At 52.3% G+C, this 17,362-nt stretch overlaps 1 protein-coding gene across 2 annotated transcripts; it reads left to right on the top strand.

Annotated features, from left to right (window-relative positions):
* Positions 1-2,530: 2,530 nt before the first annotated feature.
* On the top strand, positions 2,531-16,321 carry THEMIS2 (thymocyte selection associated family member 2). Of its 2 annotated transcripts, XM_047872888.1 has the most exons (6): positions 2,531-2,684; positions 4,852-4,992; positions 7,476-7,886; positions 11,847-12,913; positions 15,114-15,270; positions 15,691-16,321. In XM_047872888.1, exons 1-6 carry the CDS (start codon positions 2,591-2,593, stop codon positions 15,744-15,746), a joined length of 1,926 nt encoding a protein of 641 aa, XP_047728844.1. In that variant the 5' UTR covers positions 2,531-2,590; the 3' UTR covers positions 15,747-16,321. The 2 variants fall into 2 exon arrangements, with proteins under 2 accessions (XP_047728844.1, XP_047728845.1); XM_047872889.1 differs by lacking the exon at positions 4,852-4,992 and having other exon boundaries at positions 2,539-2,684.
* The last annotated feature ends 1,041 nt before the right edge of the window (positions 16,322-17,362 follow it).

Below are 17,362 nucleotides of genomic sequence, written 5' to 3'. Positions count from 1 at the left end.
TCCCCACAAACCCATAACCCCAGTCTAGTCATGAGGAAAACATCAGGAAAAAAACAAAAAACTGAGGGACAGGGGCGCCTGGGTGGCTCAGTCGGTTAAGCGTCCGACTTTGGCTCAGGTCATGATCTCACGGTCTGTGAGTTCGGGCCCCGCGTCGGGCTCTGTGCTGACAGCTCAGAGCCTGGAGCCTGCTTCGGATTCTGTGTCTCCCTCTCTCTCTGACCCTCCCCTGTTCATGCTCTGTCTCTCTCTGTCTCAAAAATAAATAAACGTTAAAAAAAAAAAAAAATTGAGGGACATTCGACAAAATACTCCACCAGTTCTCCTCAAGACTGACAAGGTTACAAGAACAACAAGGAAAGGTTGAGAAAGTGTCGCAGACAGGAGACACGGTGATTAAGTGCGATACGGAATCCTGGATGCGATTCTGGAACAGAAAAAAGACATTGGAGAAAAGGCAGATAAAATCCAAATGCAGCCTACAGTTTTGTCAACATTAATGTGGTAATGGTGGTTTCTTAGTTTTGACAGATGCACCTTGGTAATGTGAAGTGGTAACATTAGGGGAATTTAAAACTAGCTGAGGGATATATGGGAAATCTATTTTTTTTCAACTTTAGTGTAAATTACAAAGATTTTTTTAAAAAACCTGCACACAAACAATAGAGTAGAAACACAGCAAAGGGTTAATAGCAAGTATATTTGGATAGTGGGAGAGAATGTCCTCTTTTTAATTTGTAAAATGTCTTTCATTAGGGTTTATTCCTTGTATTGTATTTGTTTATTTTGAAGTTTTACTTATTTAAGTGATCTCTACATCCTACATGGGGCTCCAGCTCACCACCCAGAGACCAAGAGTCACAAGCTCCTCCGACTGAGCCAGCCAAACGCCCCTACACCTTTTATTTTAAACTGTTATTATTTCTTTTTTCTTTCTCTTTCTCTTTTAATTTTTTAAATTTTATTTGTTTTTGAGAGAGAGTGCGAGCAGGGGAGGGGCAGAGAGAGAGAGAGAGAGAGAGAGAGAGACACTGAATCCGAAGCAGGCCCTGTGCTCTGAGCTGTCAGCACAGACTGAGCCCCCAGAGGGAGGCCCCAATTTCCCTCTTTTTAAAATTTATTTATTTATATTTGAGGCAGGGCGAAAGCGAGTGGGGGAGGGGCAGAGAGAGAGAGAGAGAGAAGGAGAAAGAGAGAATCCCAAGCAGGCTCTGTGCTCTCAGCCTAGAGCCGGTTGCCTGGGGAACTCACAAAGTGAATTCGTGACCTAAGCTGAAATCAAGAGTCACATGCTTAACCCACTGAACCACCCAGGCGCCCCATAAACTTTTATTATTTCTTATTAGAAGTCTGCTATTTTATAGCAACAAAAAGTGAAATAAAGTCTAGTTTGCTCTCCAGTTTCAGCACACACACACACACACACACACACAAAGTATTTTGCGCGGTATCTAAATGATCTCATTTAACCTGTACCACCAGCTAAGAAAAGATTCTTTCCTCTATTTTACAGATGAGGAAACTGAAACTCAGAAGTCGGTGATTTGCTTAAAGTTATATATACCAAGCAAGTGGGCTCTCTCCTAAGCAGATTTCTCTCTAGCCCAAGGAAGAATTTTTTTTTAACATTTATTTATCTTTGAGAGACAGAGACAGAGTGCAAGTGGGGGAGGGGCAGAATCCGAAGTAGGCTGCAGGCTCTGATGCGGGGCTCAAACCCATGAACCTTGAGATCATGACCTGAGCTGAAGTCAGACGCTCAACCAATTGAGCCACCCAGGCACCTCTCAAAGAAGAATTTTTAACTGTAATGTTAGGGGGATATGAGTGCCTTGGAAAGGTGGTGAGTTCCCCACCAGTGAAGGGACCGTGAGTGTCCCCGACAGGGATCCAGGGAAACTGACACTGTATCTTTCTCCTTAGACCCAAAGGGCAGGGCTGCGCCTCTCCTGAGACACCCAGAACTGGGGCGCCTGGGTGGCTCAGTCGGTTAAGCAACTGACTGGCTCCGGTCATGATCTCAGGGTTCGTGAGTTCAAGTCCCACATCAGTCTCTGTGCTGACAGCTCGGAGCCTGGAGCCTGCTTCAGATGCTATGTCTCCTTCTCTCTGCCCCTCCTCCACTTGTGCTCTCTTTCTCTCTCAAAAATAAATAAAATGTAAGAAAAAAAAAATTTTTTAAAGGAAAAAAAGAAACCCAGAACTGCAGCAGGCCGGCCACATTTCCTCCTTCTAACTGGGAGGGCGGCGCGGGTGGGGGGGGCGGGGGCGTCGGGGGTTTCTCCATCTTCATCATATCCCCCCTCCCCCCTCCACCGTGGGATACATCACAGACAACGGGGCGGGGGGATGGGGAAGCGGGGCGTGGGAAGCAGCTGTCCTTTAGTCGGAGCCTCCAGGTGTCAGGCCTGATCCGCACTTTCGACGTCGCGCCCTCAGTGTGAGAGGCAGGGCGCGGAGGAGGGCTCCGGCCGGGTCCCCACGCCCCGCGGCCGAGCGGCTCCGCCCACAGGGGCCAGGCAGAGGGCAGGGCAGGGCTGCAGGGCCGAGCGGCGGCCACTCAGGAGGCGTCCAGCGAGCCGCGAGGACCATGGAGCCGGTGTCCCTGCAGGACTTCGTTTGCGCCCTGGACCCCGCCTCCCTCCCGCGTGTGCTGCGAGTCTGCTCGGGGGTCTACTTCCAGAGTGAGTGAGGGGCCGGCACCCCTCCGGCCCCCGCCCCCGCCGCTGCCCGGCTCTCGCTGGGTGTGGGGCAGGGGCGCCGCGCCGGGCGGCAGAAACCCGGGGAACCCAGCCACGCTGCCACTGCCCAAGTCCAAGTGTACCCAACCTCTCCGGGCCTCGGTTTTTGCTTTCGTGGAACGGGGGGGCGCTGACTGCCCCGCAGGGTGATGAGAAGTCACCGGCCTTACACACTCGGGTGGGTGGAACCGAGCCAGGCGGGGGGGTGGAACCGCGGTGCGCACCGGCGGAGGTCTGGCGGTGGGGAAGCCGAAAGTCAGGGCTCGAACCGGGTCGGGCCTCCCGCGCACCCTCCCACTCCTCCCCCTCGACGCCCGTCTACGCGCCTCCGTTCAGTCCCTCCAGCCCACCTTGGCCCTTGGCTTTGCAGCCTGATCTGATCAGCAATTCAGTTCTCGGCTTGAATGGCTGCTCCCCCCCCCGCCCCCCCCCGGCAGCCTACCCCGCTCTCTGCTCCTCGCGGAACTTGCACACGTGCCCACCTGGTTCCCAGGGATGGGTGCACCGCGAGGGCTCAGTCAGTAGTGACAGCCGAAGGAGCGAGAGGGGCGGGGTTGACTGGCGGCGGAGGAGAGAGGCAGCTGCTCCGAGGTGGTGGGGGGAGCCACGGGCAGAGTGGGGGCAGCGGAGGTGCAGGGGGAGGGAACTTGGCGACTGGTTGGGGGGGGGGGTCCTTCCTTAGAAAGCAAACTAGTGCAAGGGTGCCTGGCCACATCTGTTCCCTCTTTCTGATCCCCTGCGCGGCACAGCAGCTCCCAGTGAAGTGTTCCGAGGCCACCCCGGGGGAGGGCAGCACCCGCCGCCACACCCTGGTCCCCTTGGGAATCTGGCAGATGCGGGTTCAGACGCCGACTGGCCTCCTCTGGGGGTTCCCTGCCCGCGCCTCCGGCTGTTTGCGCTCCTCCCGGTGTCCCCTGACCACGGGGTGTGTCGCAAAGCCTGTTTCCTCATCCTGCCCGACCCGGGGCGCGGGAAGTGGCGGAAGTCCGGGTGACAGAAGAACCAGGGAGGAGGCCAGGTGGCGGGAGGAAAAAAAAAAAAAAAAGCTGTTTTTTAATGTTTATTTATTTTTGAGAGACAGAGCGTGAGGGGGGGGGGGGGACAGAGAGAGAGGGAGACACAGAATCCGAAGCAGGCTCCAGGCTCCCAGCTATCAACACAGAGCCCTACAGGGGCGGAAGAACTCACAGACAGGGAGATCATGACTTGAGCCAAAGTCGGCTGCTCAACCAACCCAGCCACCCAGGTGCCCACGAAGGGCAGGGAGGGGGGTGGGGGGAGAAGCAGGGCTCATCTGAAGTGCGGCTTGTGTTTTCACTGAGGCGGGATTCAAAGTCACGAATGGTGAGATCGTGACCTGAGCCAAAGTCAGATGCTTAACCTACTGAGCCACCCAGACACCCGTAAACTTTTTTTTAAATGTTGATTTATTTGAGAGAGTTGGGGGGGTGCGCAGAGGATTCCAAGCAGGTTGCACACTGACAGCAGAGAGTCTGATGCGGGGCTTGAACCCAGGGGCCGTGAAATCATGACCTAAGTTGAAATGGGCCGCTTAACCACTGAGCCACCTAGGCACCCCTCTCCTGTGCTTCCTTTAAAAACAACTCATCTGAAGAAGAAAGCACCAGCGTGGCTGTTAGCCGTGTGTGTGTGTGTGTGTGTGTGTGTGACCTCCAGGCAGTCACTGAACTTCTGGGGTCTGACTTTGTAGCTGTACCGTAGGGAATTAGGACTTCCTGCGTAATTTCCTTGCTCAAGACTTCAACACGTGCTTAGAGGCTGGGCCTGTGCCGGCTGTAGCGACCCTGAGATGGATCAGTCCTGCCTTGCCTGTGAGCTCAGTTTAGGAGGCATGGGGAGGTGGAGAAGGCCAGAGAAGAGTGCCGCGGAGGGGTGCACCCAGCACTAAAAGAAGGCAAAGGTAGGGCTCGTGCTGCCTGAGTACCGCTGAAGCAGTGGCCCTTCGGCAGGGAAAGACAGGGAAGGCCGCCCCGGGCAGCTGGAACATGTACAGACCTGTGGCAGAGCAGAGCCTGTTGGAGAACAGGGCACAACCCACCCAGCACTGGGCCCTTTACTGCACCGGGACACTGAGTCAGTTTCTCCACAGGCTCCATCTACGAGATCTCTGGGAATGAGTGCTGCCTCTCCACAGGGGACCTGATCAAGGTCACCCAGTTTTGCCTTCAGAGGGTGGTCTGCGAGAACCCAGGAACCGGCCAGACCATTGAAATCGCCCCCACCTTCCGTGGTAAGGCAGCTCTCCGCCACCTCCCTCCCACCCCCAGGGCACTGGCCCCTCCGGGCACACCCGTGGGCTCACCGACCCCAGCTTGCACTCCTGCCTCTCTAATTTGGCACATGTGCTCCCACATCCTCCACTACCCTGCCCCGAGGCCTGGGATGTCCTCCAAGTGGTCCCACAATGCCCTTAGCCCGGCGTGGCTGCATCCTCTCCACACCCATCTCTCTGATCACATCTGCCTCTCGGCTGGGACTTTCTTTGTTCCAGGTCTTTGTCCATGTGCTTGTCCCTGTGTTGGCTCATTCACTCACCAGACATTTACTGACACTTGTGTGCCATGCCCTGTGCTAGGGGCTGGGGCGTGGGGCTCTGGATGGACCGAGTGTAGCCTTCTGCAGCCTGGAGCTTCCAGGATGGCAGTGAGAGGAGGGGGACAGTGAAAGCAGACACCAGTTCACAGAGGGCTCCTGGCAGAAGTAGCCTGCCTCAGGGGTCTGTGCAGGCTTCCTGGAGGAGGTGGCTCCCGAGTTGGAGGAAGGATCCCCGGAGGGAGTAACTATAGGGAGTAGCAAGTGTGTATCTGGTTACTACGTAGCCTGGTTGCTGCAGGAGGCGTGTGGCACAGTGGACCACGGCCGGACTGGACGCTGAAACTAACAGCCTGGATGGGAATCCCATCTCTGCTGGCAAATAGCTGTGGTCTTGGCCAGTTCTTGGGACCTCTCTGTGCCTCAGCTTACTCCTCTCTAACAGGGTAATCAGACTTGACGTGAGGATTCAGAGTTGCCATGCAGGAAGTACTCAGCACAGGGCGTGGCCCAGAGCTGTACCTTAACACATATTACTATATATGTATGTGTATATATATATTTTCCTGAACCATGAGAGTGAAATACAGACATGATAACCCTTTACATCTAAATATTACTGGGTGGGAGAGAGGGGAAAGTGGGTGATGGGCATGGAGGAGGGCACCTGTTGGGATGAGCACTGGGTGTTGTATGGAAACCAATTTGACAATAAATTTCATATTAAAAAAATAAAAAATATATTACTCCTAATATTTACTGATATTACTCCTAAGTACAAGGACATTTGTTCACAAAACTATAGTTCAATGATCAAATTCAATAAATTTAATATTGATATAATACTACTGTCTAACCTACTCTATTCAAATTTCACCAAAAGCCCCTAATGTCCTTTATAGTGTTTCCCCTTGATCCAGAAGCCAAACACAGATCACATACTGATTTATTTAAAAAATATTTTTTTAAGTGTTTATTTTTGAGAGAGAGAAAGAGACACAGAGTGTGAGCAGGGGAGGGGCAGAGAAAGAGGGAGACGCAGAATCTGAAGCAGGCTCCAGGCTCTGAGCGGTCAGCACAGAGCCCAGCGCAGGTCTTGAACTCATGAGCTGTGAGCTGAAGTCGGACGCTTAATAGACTGAGCCACCCAGGAGTCCCACATACTGATTTCTTAATCTCCTTCAGGCTGGAACAATTTTTCTTCTTCTTCTTCTTCTTCTTCTTCTTCCTCTTCTTTTTGAATATTTATTTTTGAGTGTGAGAGAGTGAGTGAGCAGGGGAGGGGCAAAGAGAGAGAGAGGGGGACTGAGGTTCCGAAACAGGCTCTGTGCTGACAGCAGACAGCCTGACACAGGGCTTGAACTCACGAACTGGAGATCGTGACCTGAACCAAAGTCAGACACAACCGACTGAGCCACCCAGGTGCCCTCAGGCTGGAACAATTCTTCAGCGTCTATCTCGACATCAACAGTTTTGAAGAGTCTGGATCAGTACCTATGCAGAATGTCCTGCAGTCCGGGTTTGTGTGACGTTGCACTGATTCAATTTGTGTTGGGTGTTTTAGGCAGGAAAACTCTGGAAATGATGTTATGTCTGGATGTGGGGTGTTTTAGGCCGGTCCGGTGGCAGGAGAGTGGATGGGGTCCGGGGAAGGACAGTCGGGTCACTAGAATTGGCAGACAAGATGTGAGGTGAAGAAGGGTGGTCAGAGGTCGTTTGGCCAGTAGCTACTGGGTTTCTACTTTGGGAGAGAGGGACAGTGTCACTGCTGCAGCATGGGGTGACAGGTGGTGGATGTAGGGGACTGGAGCAGTGGTGAGGAATATGGAAGCAAAGTTGGCAAAGTTAGAGGCAGTTACGATTCAGGAGGTGGACAATTGTGGCCGTTGTCCTTGTCTTTTGAGAAACACATTCCTGTTCTGTCTCTGGTGCCAATCCCTCCGAGTTCTTGCCTGTCTGTGTAAGAAGGAACTGTCCCCATCTCTACCCTTCACTGTCTCTTCATACATGGCCAGTTGCTGCCTCTTGTCCCTCGCCCTGCAGCCTGGATGTCCAGATGCTTGGTGCTTGTGTTCAGGGGACTCTGACTGGGTTCTCTGGGGCAGACCGGGGCCTGGTGTGTGTGGCCCTGCGCCCATCAAAGGCCTGTCCCACCTTGACACCCTCTGCTGTGCCCCACAGGCCACTTCAGCCCCCTCACCGGCCCCCAGAGGTACGGAACCCTGAACGAGCTGCTGTCTGCTGCAACCCAGCACTCCAAGAAGCTGCCCATTTGCTTCATGTCGACCCACAGAATCACCACAGAGGCCAGGGTGGTGCCTGAGGACCAGCCCCTCCTGCTTGAGGCTGTGGAAATACACCACGGGGCCAACTGCGCCCGCTGTGTGCTAGACACTGAAGCCCAGCAGTTCGTTCTGCACCTGCCCCTGTCCCAGAAGGGGCCCTTCTGGGAATGGGAGCCCGGTGCCCCTCGGCCCCTGCTCCAGGCTCTGCAGGACTCAGCCCTGAAGGACCTCCTCTTCACCTGCCCCACCCTCCCCTGGCACTCCCTGATCCTGAGGCCCCAGTATGAGGTCCAAGCCATCATGCACAGTGAGTTGCCCGGGCAGCTGGGGGGAGGCCTGGTGGGGCGAGAGAGGGGGCCCTGGGAAGCTGCTCAGATGGGACGTGCCCCACTTCCCTGATCCCTGTGGTTGGCTAGGGATTTCCCCAGGTGGCTTGCCCAGAACATACAATATAAAAGGATGAAGATTCCCAAACAGTGGGAAGTTAGGTGTAAAAGGAGACAGGAAGATGAAGGAAATTCAGAGTGGGGTCCCATTCTTCTTACTTTTATAAAATTCGGCAAAAGTTGGACTGTGAGCTTGCCAGCAACTAGGACAAAGCAACGGTGTTACAGAGTGAAACCTGGACCATTTGTTCAGGAGACGCAGATTTTCCTGCCACTGGGGAGAGAATAGGATTGTTCCTGAAGGCCCTTCTGTCCGGGAGATAAGGGCACTGGGTGAATCCCCAGCTGTTTCATAGGCTATTTTGCAGGACAGGCTGGAGGCAGGTGCAGCTCGGGGCTGGTGAAGCAGAGGCAGAACCTGGCCAGGTCTGCCAGAGCGGAGGCCGAGCTGGAGCAGAGGGGGAAGGCGTGCCCTGGGGCCTCTTCCCTGGAAGACAGAGTCTGAGGTTACCTAGGGAGCAGTTGGTCAGGGTTGCTGGTGCACTACAGAGCCAAGTGGGGATTCTTTATTTTGATTTTTTAAAAATCTTTGAAAACTACTTTATTAGGGGAGAATGTACAACATACATATACGAGGAGGGGGTAATGTAACAAACCTCCTTGACCCCATCACCTGACGTCACAACTATCAACTTATGACCCATTTCTCCCATTTCATCTCTCTCCACCACACACCTGATTATTTCAAAACAAACCCCATGAATTCTATTTCTTTTTTTTTAATCTTAATTTTTTTTTCATGTTTATTTACTTATTTTGCGAGAGAGAGAGAGAGAGAGACAGAGCACAAGCAGGGAAGGGACAGAGAATCCTTAGTAGGCTCTGCGTGTTGTCAGCGCAAAGCCAACATGGGGCTTGATCTCACGACCCTGGAAATCATGACCTGAGCCGCTTAACCGACTGAGCTACCCAGGCGCCCCTCCTATCATTTCTTTTATAAATACTTCAGTGTGTCTCTTTTATTTTTTTTATTTTTATATATTTTTACATTTATTTATTTTTTTATTTTATTAAAAAAAATTTTTTATATTTTTTTTATTTATTTTTGAGACAGAGAGAGACAGAGCATGAGCAGGGGAGAGGCAGAGAAAGAGAGGGAGACACAGAATCGGAAGCAGGCTCCAGGCTCCAAGCTGTCAGCACAGAGCCCGATGCGGGGCTTGAACTCATGGACCTCGAGATCGTGACTTGAGCCGAAGTCGGATGCCCAACCGACTGAGCCACCCAGGCGCCCCTTAAGTTTATTTATTTTTGACACAGAGAGAGAGAGAGAGAGAGAGAGCGAGCATGAGTGGGGGAGGGGCACAGAGAGGGAGACAGAACCTGAAGCAGGCTCCAGGCTCTGAGCTGTCAGCACAGAGCCCGAGATGGGGCTCAACTCACGGACCGGACCGCGAGATCAAGACCGGAGCTGAAGTCAGACGCTCAACTGACTGAGCCACCCAGGCACCCCCTGTGTGTCTCTTTTAAAAATAATTTTTTTAAACAAATAATACCATCATCACACTAAAAAAGTTCACAATAACTCCTAATACCACTACTTGGTGTTTGAATTTCCTCTACTGTCTCATATATATATATATATATTTTTTTTTTTTTTTACAATTTCTTCACAACGGGATCCAGAGAAGATTCGCAACCTTGCTGTTGATTGTTAGCTCTTTTAAATCTCTATTAATCTATAGGGTCACCTTTCTTATTTTTCTTATAATTTATCTGTTGACAGGAGTAAGCCCTTTGTCCTGTAGCGTCGTTCACATTTTAGATTTTGTTGCCAGGATACTCGTGATGGTGCCAGGATGCTTCTCTGTCTCCTGTATTTCCTGTCGTGTTGAGCCCTTGGCTGCCCCCAGTTTTGATGGCCTGCCGGGAGGCCTCATGGCACTTGACATATAGTTGTACTCGCAGCCATGGTCTATTATAGTGAAAGGACACAGAGTCCTGTCCCGGTGGAGTCACACAGGACACGCTGAATCCCTTCAGCACTGAATTGTGACGACACATGTACGGCACTGTCTACCAGGGAAGGTCATCAGACTCGAGGCCCAAGGTTTTTATCGGGGGCTGGTCACATAGGTACCCCCTGCTCAGCGCGTACCAAAATTCTAGACTTCCAGATAGAAAACAGATGCTCAGCATAACAGGTTGTACAGTCTGAGGACAGGAAACCACCCTCACCGGTTAGAGGATGGTGCGAACACTTGCTAAATAAACCATGTTCCCAGACGCCAGCCAATGACCAACCTTGCAGGCAGGCTTTTCTAGGGATAGAAGCCTCAGGCCAGCTGTTGGCTCTTTTCTGCACAGCTGTAAACAGGCACTTAGAGGCTTGACCAGACACAAGAGGCAGGTTCTCATTGCTGTGGGGCAAGGAGGCCCCACCTGGCTCTGTGTCACCAACCAAAGTGGCACCACTGACCTTGCCGTGTGGCGTAGGTCAAATACAACAGAGGGGCCAGCGTTTGTGATGTGAGTGGCTGCCGCCGATGCCTGCCTAGGTCCATGACTTCCTGAGGAACTGCAATGCTGATCTTAATCCTACTGTTCCTTCTTCATCTATTAGGAAACTGCTAGAAAGAGCTCCCACCCAACTCTTCAGTTAGTTTGTGCAATAGAGGCATTGTGTTTATGTACGTCGAGGTCCCAGGGCGCCATTCTACCCCTGCCCTGGCCCACCTGGCCATGTTCTGCCTGTCTCACCAGCCCTGCTCTCCACGTCGCCTCTAGCCTGCATGGAGAACAACCTAAGAAATGGCCTATACTTTGTTTACTAGTTTGTAAAACGAGCTGGCTCCCTAGCATTCTTCAAGGATGATTATTCAGGTGTTTTGTTTTGTTTTGAAGTCATCATTATGAACTCACGGATGAAAATGTTCAGGGTTCCAACCCCTTGGAATTATTCACGGATGCTCACATTATCTCGGCTTTGGCCCGCGAGAGCCTTTGTAGTTTGGCTCCTGGATCCTTTTGACACACACCTGCATCGTCTCAAATTGGTTTTTCTTGCTTTCTCGTATAAGATGCTCGGGACTCTTGCACATTTCCTCTCCAGGAAGTTCTCTCTTTCCCAGGGAGCCCTGGAATATTGTGGGAAATGGCAGTAAATTAGCTCGACCGGCACAGAGCAAAAAACCTCCCGACACCGTGACCTGAGGCAAGTCACCGCCTAAGCTTCAGTGTCACCGTCTGGAAGACGAGAATATTCCCTCCTCCGTCTTGCACGCGGTGCGGCTCAGACACGGGGGATGAGCCAGTTTCCCGACTCTTAGAGGGCACCCCTTGAGTTTATAAACCTGGTGCTAATCAATGCCCAGGGAGCAAACAAGTTGCCAAGGTCATTAACTGGCATTTAAACTTTAAAAAATGCAATTAAAATTTAAAAAGTGGCTGAACTCATTGGCTATTCGATGCTACTAATGAATTATCAAATAATTATCATCTAGATGTGGTAGTGGCATGGTGGTTTTTAGCTTTACCTCTTCTTTTGGAGGTACACACTGAAAGGTCATAGATGGCATGATGTGATTATTCTGATTCAAAATAATCTAGTGGAGGGGAATAGGGTGTGAATTAAATATTGATGCCGGGCAATGGGGGGTTCACTATACTATTCTACTTTTACAAATGTGTAAAAATTTCTATGATAGCTTTTGAAAAGAGATTGAAAGAAAAGAGTGAGCAAGGAATCGAATACCACGGGGAAATGCTGGCAGAAAAGAACAGGAAAGAGGTCAGCCAGCCCAGACATTTTGCTGGGGGGGGAGGGGCACCACTGGGCTGGTGTGTGAAGCACCCCTGAGCTGAAATTGCCCTTTCCACAGTGCGCAGAACCATTGTCAAGATCCCCTCCACCCTGGAGGTCGACGTGGAAGACGTCACGGCCTCCTCTCAACACATCCACTTCATCCAACCGCTGCTGCTGAGTGAGGCCCTGGCCCAGGGGGGGCCCTTCCCTCTGACCACGGAGATCCTGGAAGTTCCAGAGGGGCCCCCTATCTTCCTCAGCCCGTGGGTAGCGTCCCTACAGAAAGGCCAGAGGCTCTGCATCCATGGCCTGGCCTCACCGCCCTGGCGGGTCCTGGTCTCCACTAAGGGCCGGAAGGCGCCCAGACACTTCATGGTCTCTGGGGCTTACCAGGGCAAGCTGCGGCGGCGGCCGAGAGAGTTCCCCACGGCCTATGACCTCCTGGGCGCTCTCCGGCCAGGCCAGCCGCTCCGGGTAGTGGCCACAAAGGACTATGAGGGCGATGGGGTAGAGAGCCCTGGGTTCACTTCCCTGGCTGTGGGTGACAGGCTGGAGGTGTTGAGGTCTGGCCAGGCCCACGGCGCTGAAGGCAGAGACATAGATGTCTTGGTGTGTCAACGGCTGAGCGACCAGGCTGGGGAGGAGGAGGAAGACTATGAACAGATAGATGAAGACCAGATTCTGCTGCCCCTCTACTGCTCCAGTAGCTTCGTGGAGGAGATGAATGACGGCCGGCGCTACAGCCTGGAAGATCTGACTACCCAGTTTTCACTGCCCTGTGAAGTCAAGGTGGTAGTCAAGGACAGCAGCCACCCTGCTGACCCTCTGCCCTCCTTCCCGGGCCTGCGGCTGGAGGAGAAAATCATGGAACCCTTCTTGGTGGTCAGCCTTGACTCCAACCCTGCGATGTGCTTTGAGATCCCTCCCCGGTGGCTGGACCTGACTGTTGTGGAGGCTAAGGGCCGGCCGGGCCGGCCAGCCGGGCCTCTTCCTGTAGCCACAGTGCAGGAGCTGGCAGATGCCTTCTACTATAGCCTTCGGAGGTTACCAGCCTTCGAGAGCCAACTCCCACCACCAAGACCCCCCAAAAGTGAGGGCCTCCGCGGGCAGAAGAAACAAACCAGCAAGGGAAAAGGCAGCCAGGTACCAGTATACCAAAATACCAAGGAGGGGGGCACCTGTCGGGATCCTTGCAGGTCTTGCCACGTTTGTCCAGCGTCACGTTTCTTTCAACTGTACAGAACTTGCAGTTTATATATACACTTACACGTTTTGTGGCCATTATTCGATCCCGACAATCCGGTGCTGGTGGGATTATCCGGATTCGGCAGGTTAAGAAATTGAGGACTCAGAGACCCCGAGACTTGCCCAAAGTCCCAGTTAAAAAGTGGGAGGCCTAAACTGGAGCAGGAGCGTCCTGCCCCCAGGTTCACTGTGCTTCCCCTGCCGTCCCCTGGTCAGGCGTCATCATCCACCACCTAAGCGGTGTCAGCCACCTCTCCCACCCCTCCCCACAGCTGTCAGAATGGCCCCCCCACGCCCTTCCCTGGTCACCGGCGGGCCTCTGCCCCTTCTCTTCTGAAACCTTCAGTGGTTCCCTATTTCCAGAGGGTAATGCCAACCCCTTAACATGGCAGCCACGGTCCTTTATAAGCTGATTTCAACCTCACCTTCCCAGGTCCGTCTTCTCCCACCTTCTCTGCTCCACGCTCAGGCACAGAGAAATTCCTGAGGCTTCTTCAGTAGGCCAGGATTCTTGCCCTCAGCACTTTACTATTCCAGTCCTTTGGCTGGGAAATGTCCTTCCTCCTTTCGGTGGGCAAGGCTCAGCTCAGACTTCCTCTGGCAGCGACGGCCTTCCCTCTTCTGTATTCATACTGCGGGCTGTACACAGCGTGGGTGGGCGGGACCACACCTAGGTTTCACTTGGTTGGGAGAGGTCTGTGAGGGCTGCGACTTCACCCGCCGCCAGGCAGGCAGGCACTGCCAGTAAGTGTTGAACTGATCCAAATGGAATCACAACAATGGGGAAGAACCAGGCACGGAAGCAGAAAGACCAAGTTTATGGCTCCGTTTACTCTGTGGCTTGCACTCCTTCTCTGAGTGTCCATTTTCTCACCAGGGAACCTGAGATACTATCACTCACAATGCTGGCTTCACAGCGGCTACCTGCCGGGTGTCTACTCGGTGGCAGACGCCATATTGCGCGTGACCCCAAATAGCTCTCATGACATCCCTCTGAGATGGGCACTGACCCCTCTTTCTACAGTTGAGAAGACAAGAGAGAGAGAGGTAAAGTAGTTGACCTGAGATCACAACCTAGCAAATGGCAGGATGGGGTTTGACACTGGGTCTGGCCACCCAGCCTGAGCACCTAACTACGGTGCTGTGCTGATAACCGATGATCTGTATCAAAAGCACTTTATAGAGTGTAACAAGGTTACTGTCTTGGGACCTGGGGAGACTCCTATTTCGTACCGTGAGGGTAAGTGGTGGAGTAGCAGAGGAAGTTAGATGAATTCTGAGCAGTTTCGGCCCCACAAGAGGCTTGCATCTGTAGGGGAGGGAGGAGGGCAGTGGTTTTCTGATGGAACAAAGAATGGGCTGGGGGGTCTGAAACACAGGCCTTGCTGACAGTGCTGGAAACCCCGCAGTACAAAGGACTGAGACCTCAGTCCCAGCCTTCGCCCCTGTTGGAAGCGACTTTGGGCCCGGTCCCTGCTCCCTGCCTTTGATCCTGCAACTTTTCTTTTCTGAGCATCAGTATACCCCACTGCTAATGAGGGGCCCTATACTGTTTGCTCTCCAAAGCACAGTGTGGTGGGAGGAGCACCAGCTTTAGAAGCCACGGACATGGTTCTGGGTCTGAACCTTGGCTCAGCTTGCGATCCTGAGGTCTGACATGGTACACTCTCTCTGAGCCTGTTTCCCTCATGTGTTCATGGGGAATTCAAACAGCTATTCAGAGGGTCACCTGAGGATAAATGAGCAGGTATGCATATGGCATAAGGTAGGAGTCCCACAAAAGCCCTCTTCCTTCTGGGACCGCTCTCAGCTCTGGCACCGGTCCTGAGATTTTGTGCTTGTCCCCCTGCCCCCCACCATTCAGCAGCAGATGTGAATCCTCTCTGTGGAGACACTCAGTGCACCCTATCTCTAGCCCCCAACCCTTCATCTCTCATCCTGGCCTGTCTCCTCTGCCTAAGAACAGTTCAGATATGCTAGCAGCAAAGACGCTTGGGGTCCCGAGAAGCCCTACCGAGAAGTCGAAGGGAGCAGAGGAAGTGACATTTGAAGGGAATTACATGTCATGGACCCTGCTGACTTCTGCTTTTTCTCTCAGTCTTCTCAAGTCTTAGAACTGCAGCAATGCCCCCTGCTCCTCAAACCCAGGATGAAGACACTGCCACAGAGTGCCAAGAACAGCTCAGATACATACAGCAAGGTTTCTGCCCACAAGAAGGGCCTCAGGGCCACTAAGTCCAACACGAAGGCTCCAGGTGAGTCCCTGCCAGCTCCTGCTCAGCCGGGTCCTTGCTTCTCCCCTCCCTACTCTGCTCCTCTGCTGCTGCTCTCACCTCTGCTGGTGTTGGCCTTCCCTGCTCATGAGCAGGCCTTTCCGCAGTCCCAGCCGGACAGACAGGCTTCTAAGGGGTGGGCTGAGGCTGGGGGATCTCTACTGTCCCCGTCTCAGGGGCTCAAGTCCTGGCAAGGAAAATGAGTTCATCCTCAAACATACTACCCTCCCCAAGGCATGCAGGGGGAATATTTACACAGTATTCAGAAAGAATAAATTGTAGTTTCTGGTCTAGCAAGGACCTCAGAGCATCCGCACCAACTCCTTCCCTGTCCGGTGCCCTAAAAAGGGGAAGGAACCCGCTTAAGGCCAAAGATCGTCACTGACTTGAACTCTTCTGCAGATGATGACGAACATGATTATGAAGAAGTACTTGAACAATTTCGGAATACCCTGTAGATGCCGGAGGAGCCCTGCTTCTTAACTGCTGCCTCTCAGGGAATCTGAGATACCAGCCAACCATTACAAGACCGTGGACGGGATCTCACTGAAATCAGACTACGGACGGCAAAGGACTCCGGGGGCCTGGTCTGTAAAGGGATGGACATTGTACCAGCTTCCCTCCGGTTCTAGGCTCCCGGCACCTTGCACTCCCTCAGCCTCAGAGTTTTGGTACCCAGAGGAGCCCAAAACTCAATCCTGAGTCCCCAGCACCAGTCGTCTCACTGGTTGGTGCAGAAAGTAATCAGAGAACACCAAACTGGGCGGCGGTGGCACAGTGTTTCCTGCCTCTTGGTAAAGGGGACTCAATCCTGACCACACCGCACCAAGAGCCTTTTGTTATGTTTGCCACCCCCTCGTTGTTGGCCCACTCCTTCTCCTCTTCCCCCACCCAATTCTAAGCCCCCGAGAGACCAGGACCCTCTCATCTCTGCAGTACACAGCACATGAGAGCTGCAGGTGACTATCCAAGACTTTTTCACTCGAAAACCATTGAATAAAAATGACATCTGGGCTTCTGGAAAAATGGTTAACAGGTATCATTTAGTTAAGTCGTGTGCCAGACCCTTTATAAACATGATCTAAATCCTTAGCTCTCTAAGATAGACACCGGCCCGATTTTAAAGATCAGAATACAAGTTTGAGTGGTCAGGTGCTTTAGGAAGCAGACTAGTCATGAGCGGAGTTAGGACCCCAGCCGTGACTATGAGCAAGTTATTTTAACCTCCCTAAGCTTCAGTTTCTTCATACGTAAAATGAAACTAATAGTTTTCTACCTCACAAAATTTTTTTTTAATTTTATTTTTTTTTATTTTTAGGACAGAGAGAGACAGAGCATGAACGGGGGAGGGGCAGAGAGAGAGGGAGACACAGAATCGGAAACAGGCTCCAGGCTCTGAGCCATCAGCCCAGAGCCTGACGCGGGGCTCGAACTCACGGACCGCGAGATCGTGACCTGGCTGAAGTCGGACGCTCAACCGACTGCGCCACCCAGGCGCCCCTTTAATTTTTTTTTTTAACGTTTATTTATCTTTGAGACAGAGAGAGAGGGAGCATGAACAGGGGAGGGTCAGAGAAAGAGGGAGACACAGAATTGGAAACAGGCTCCAGGCTCTGAGCCATCAGCACAGAGCCCGACGCAGGGCTCGAACCCACAGACCGCGAGATCATGACCTGAGCCGAAGTTGGATGCTTAACCGACTGAGCCACCCAGGCGCCCCAATTGTTTTAAGGATTAAATGAAGTAATCTTGGTAAAGTTTTTTTTTTTTTTTTTAAAGTTTATTTATTTTGAGAGAGAGAATCCCAAGCAGGCTCTGTGCTATTAGCACAGAGCCTGATGCAGGGCTCGAACCCATGAACCGTGAGATCATGACCTCGGCCAAAATCAAGAGTTGGTTGCTTAACTGACTGAGCGAGTTGGGTGCCCCTTGGTAAAGTATTTAGTGCAGTGCCTGGGACATAATAAATACTCAGTGAGAATGTTAATTATCCTTATTGTTGACCCAGATCACATAACTGTACCTGTCTCTAAAACCTATGTTCTTTTTTTAAATGTTTATTTATTTTGAGAGA

Source organism: Prionailurus viverrinus, chromosome C1, assembly GCF_022837055.1.
Source record: "Prionailurus viverrinus isolate Anna chromosome C1, UM_Priviv_1.0, whole genome shotgun sequence".
Lineage (NCBI taxonomy): Eukaryota > Metazoa > Chordata > Mammalia > Carnivora > Felidae > Prionailurus > Prionailurus viverrinus.
This window is presented reverse-complemented; position numbering and strand designations above follow the sequence as displayed.

Coding starts and splice junctions, on each gene's coding strand:
- THEMIS2 (XM_047872888.1), top strand. CDS start 2,591: ATGGAGCCGGTGTCCCTGCAGGACTTCGTTTGCGCCCTGGACCCCGCC. Junction 7,887..11,846: donor GGTCCAAGCCATCATGCACA/GTGAGTTGCCCG, acceptor CCCTTTCCACAG/TGCGCAGAACCATTGTCAAG. Junction 15,271..15,690: donor GTCCAACACGAAGGCTCCAG/GTGAGTCCCTGC, acceptor ACTCTTCTGCAG/ATGATGACGAACATGATTAT.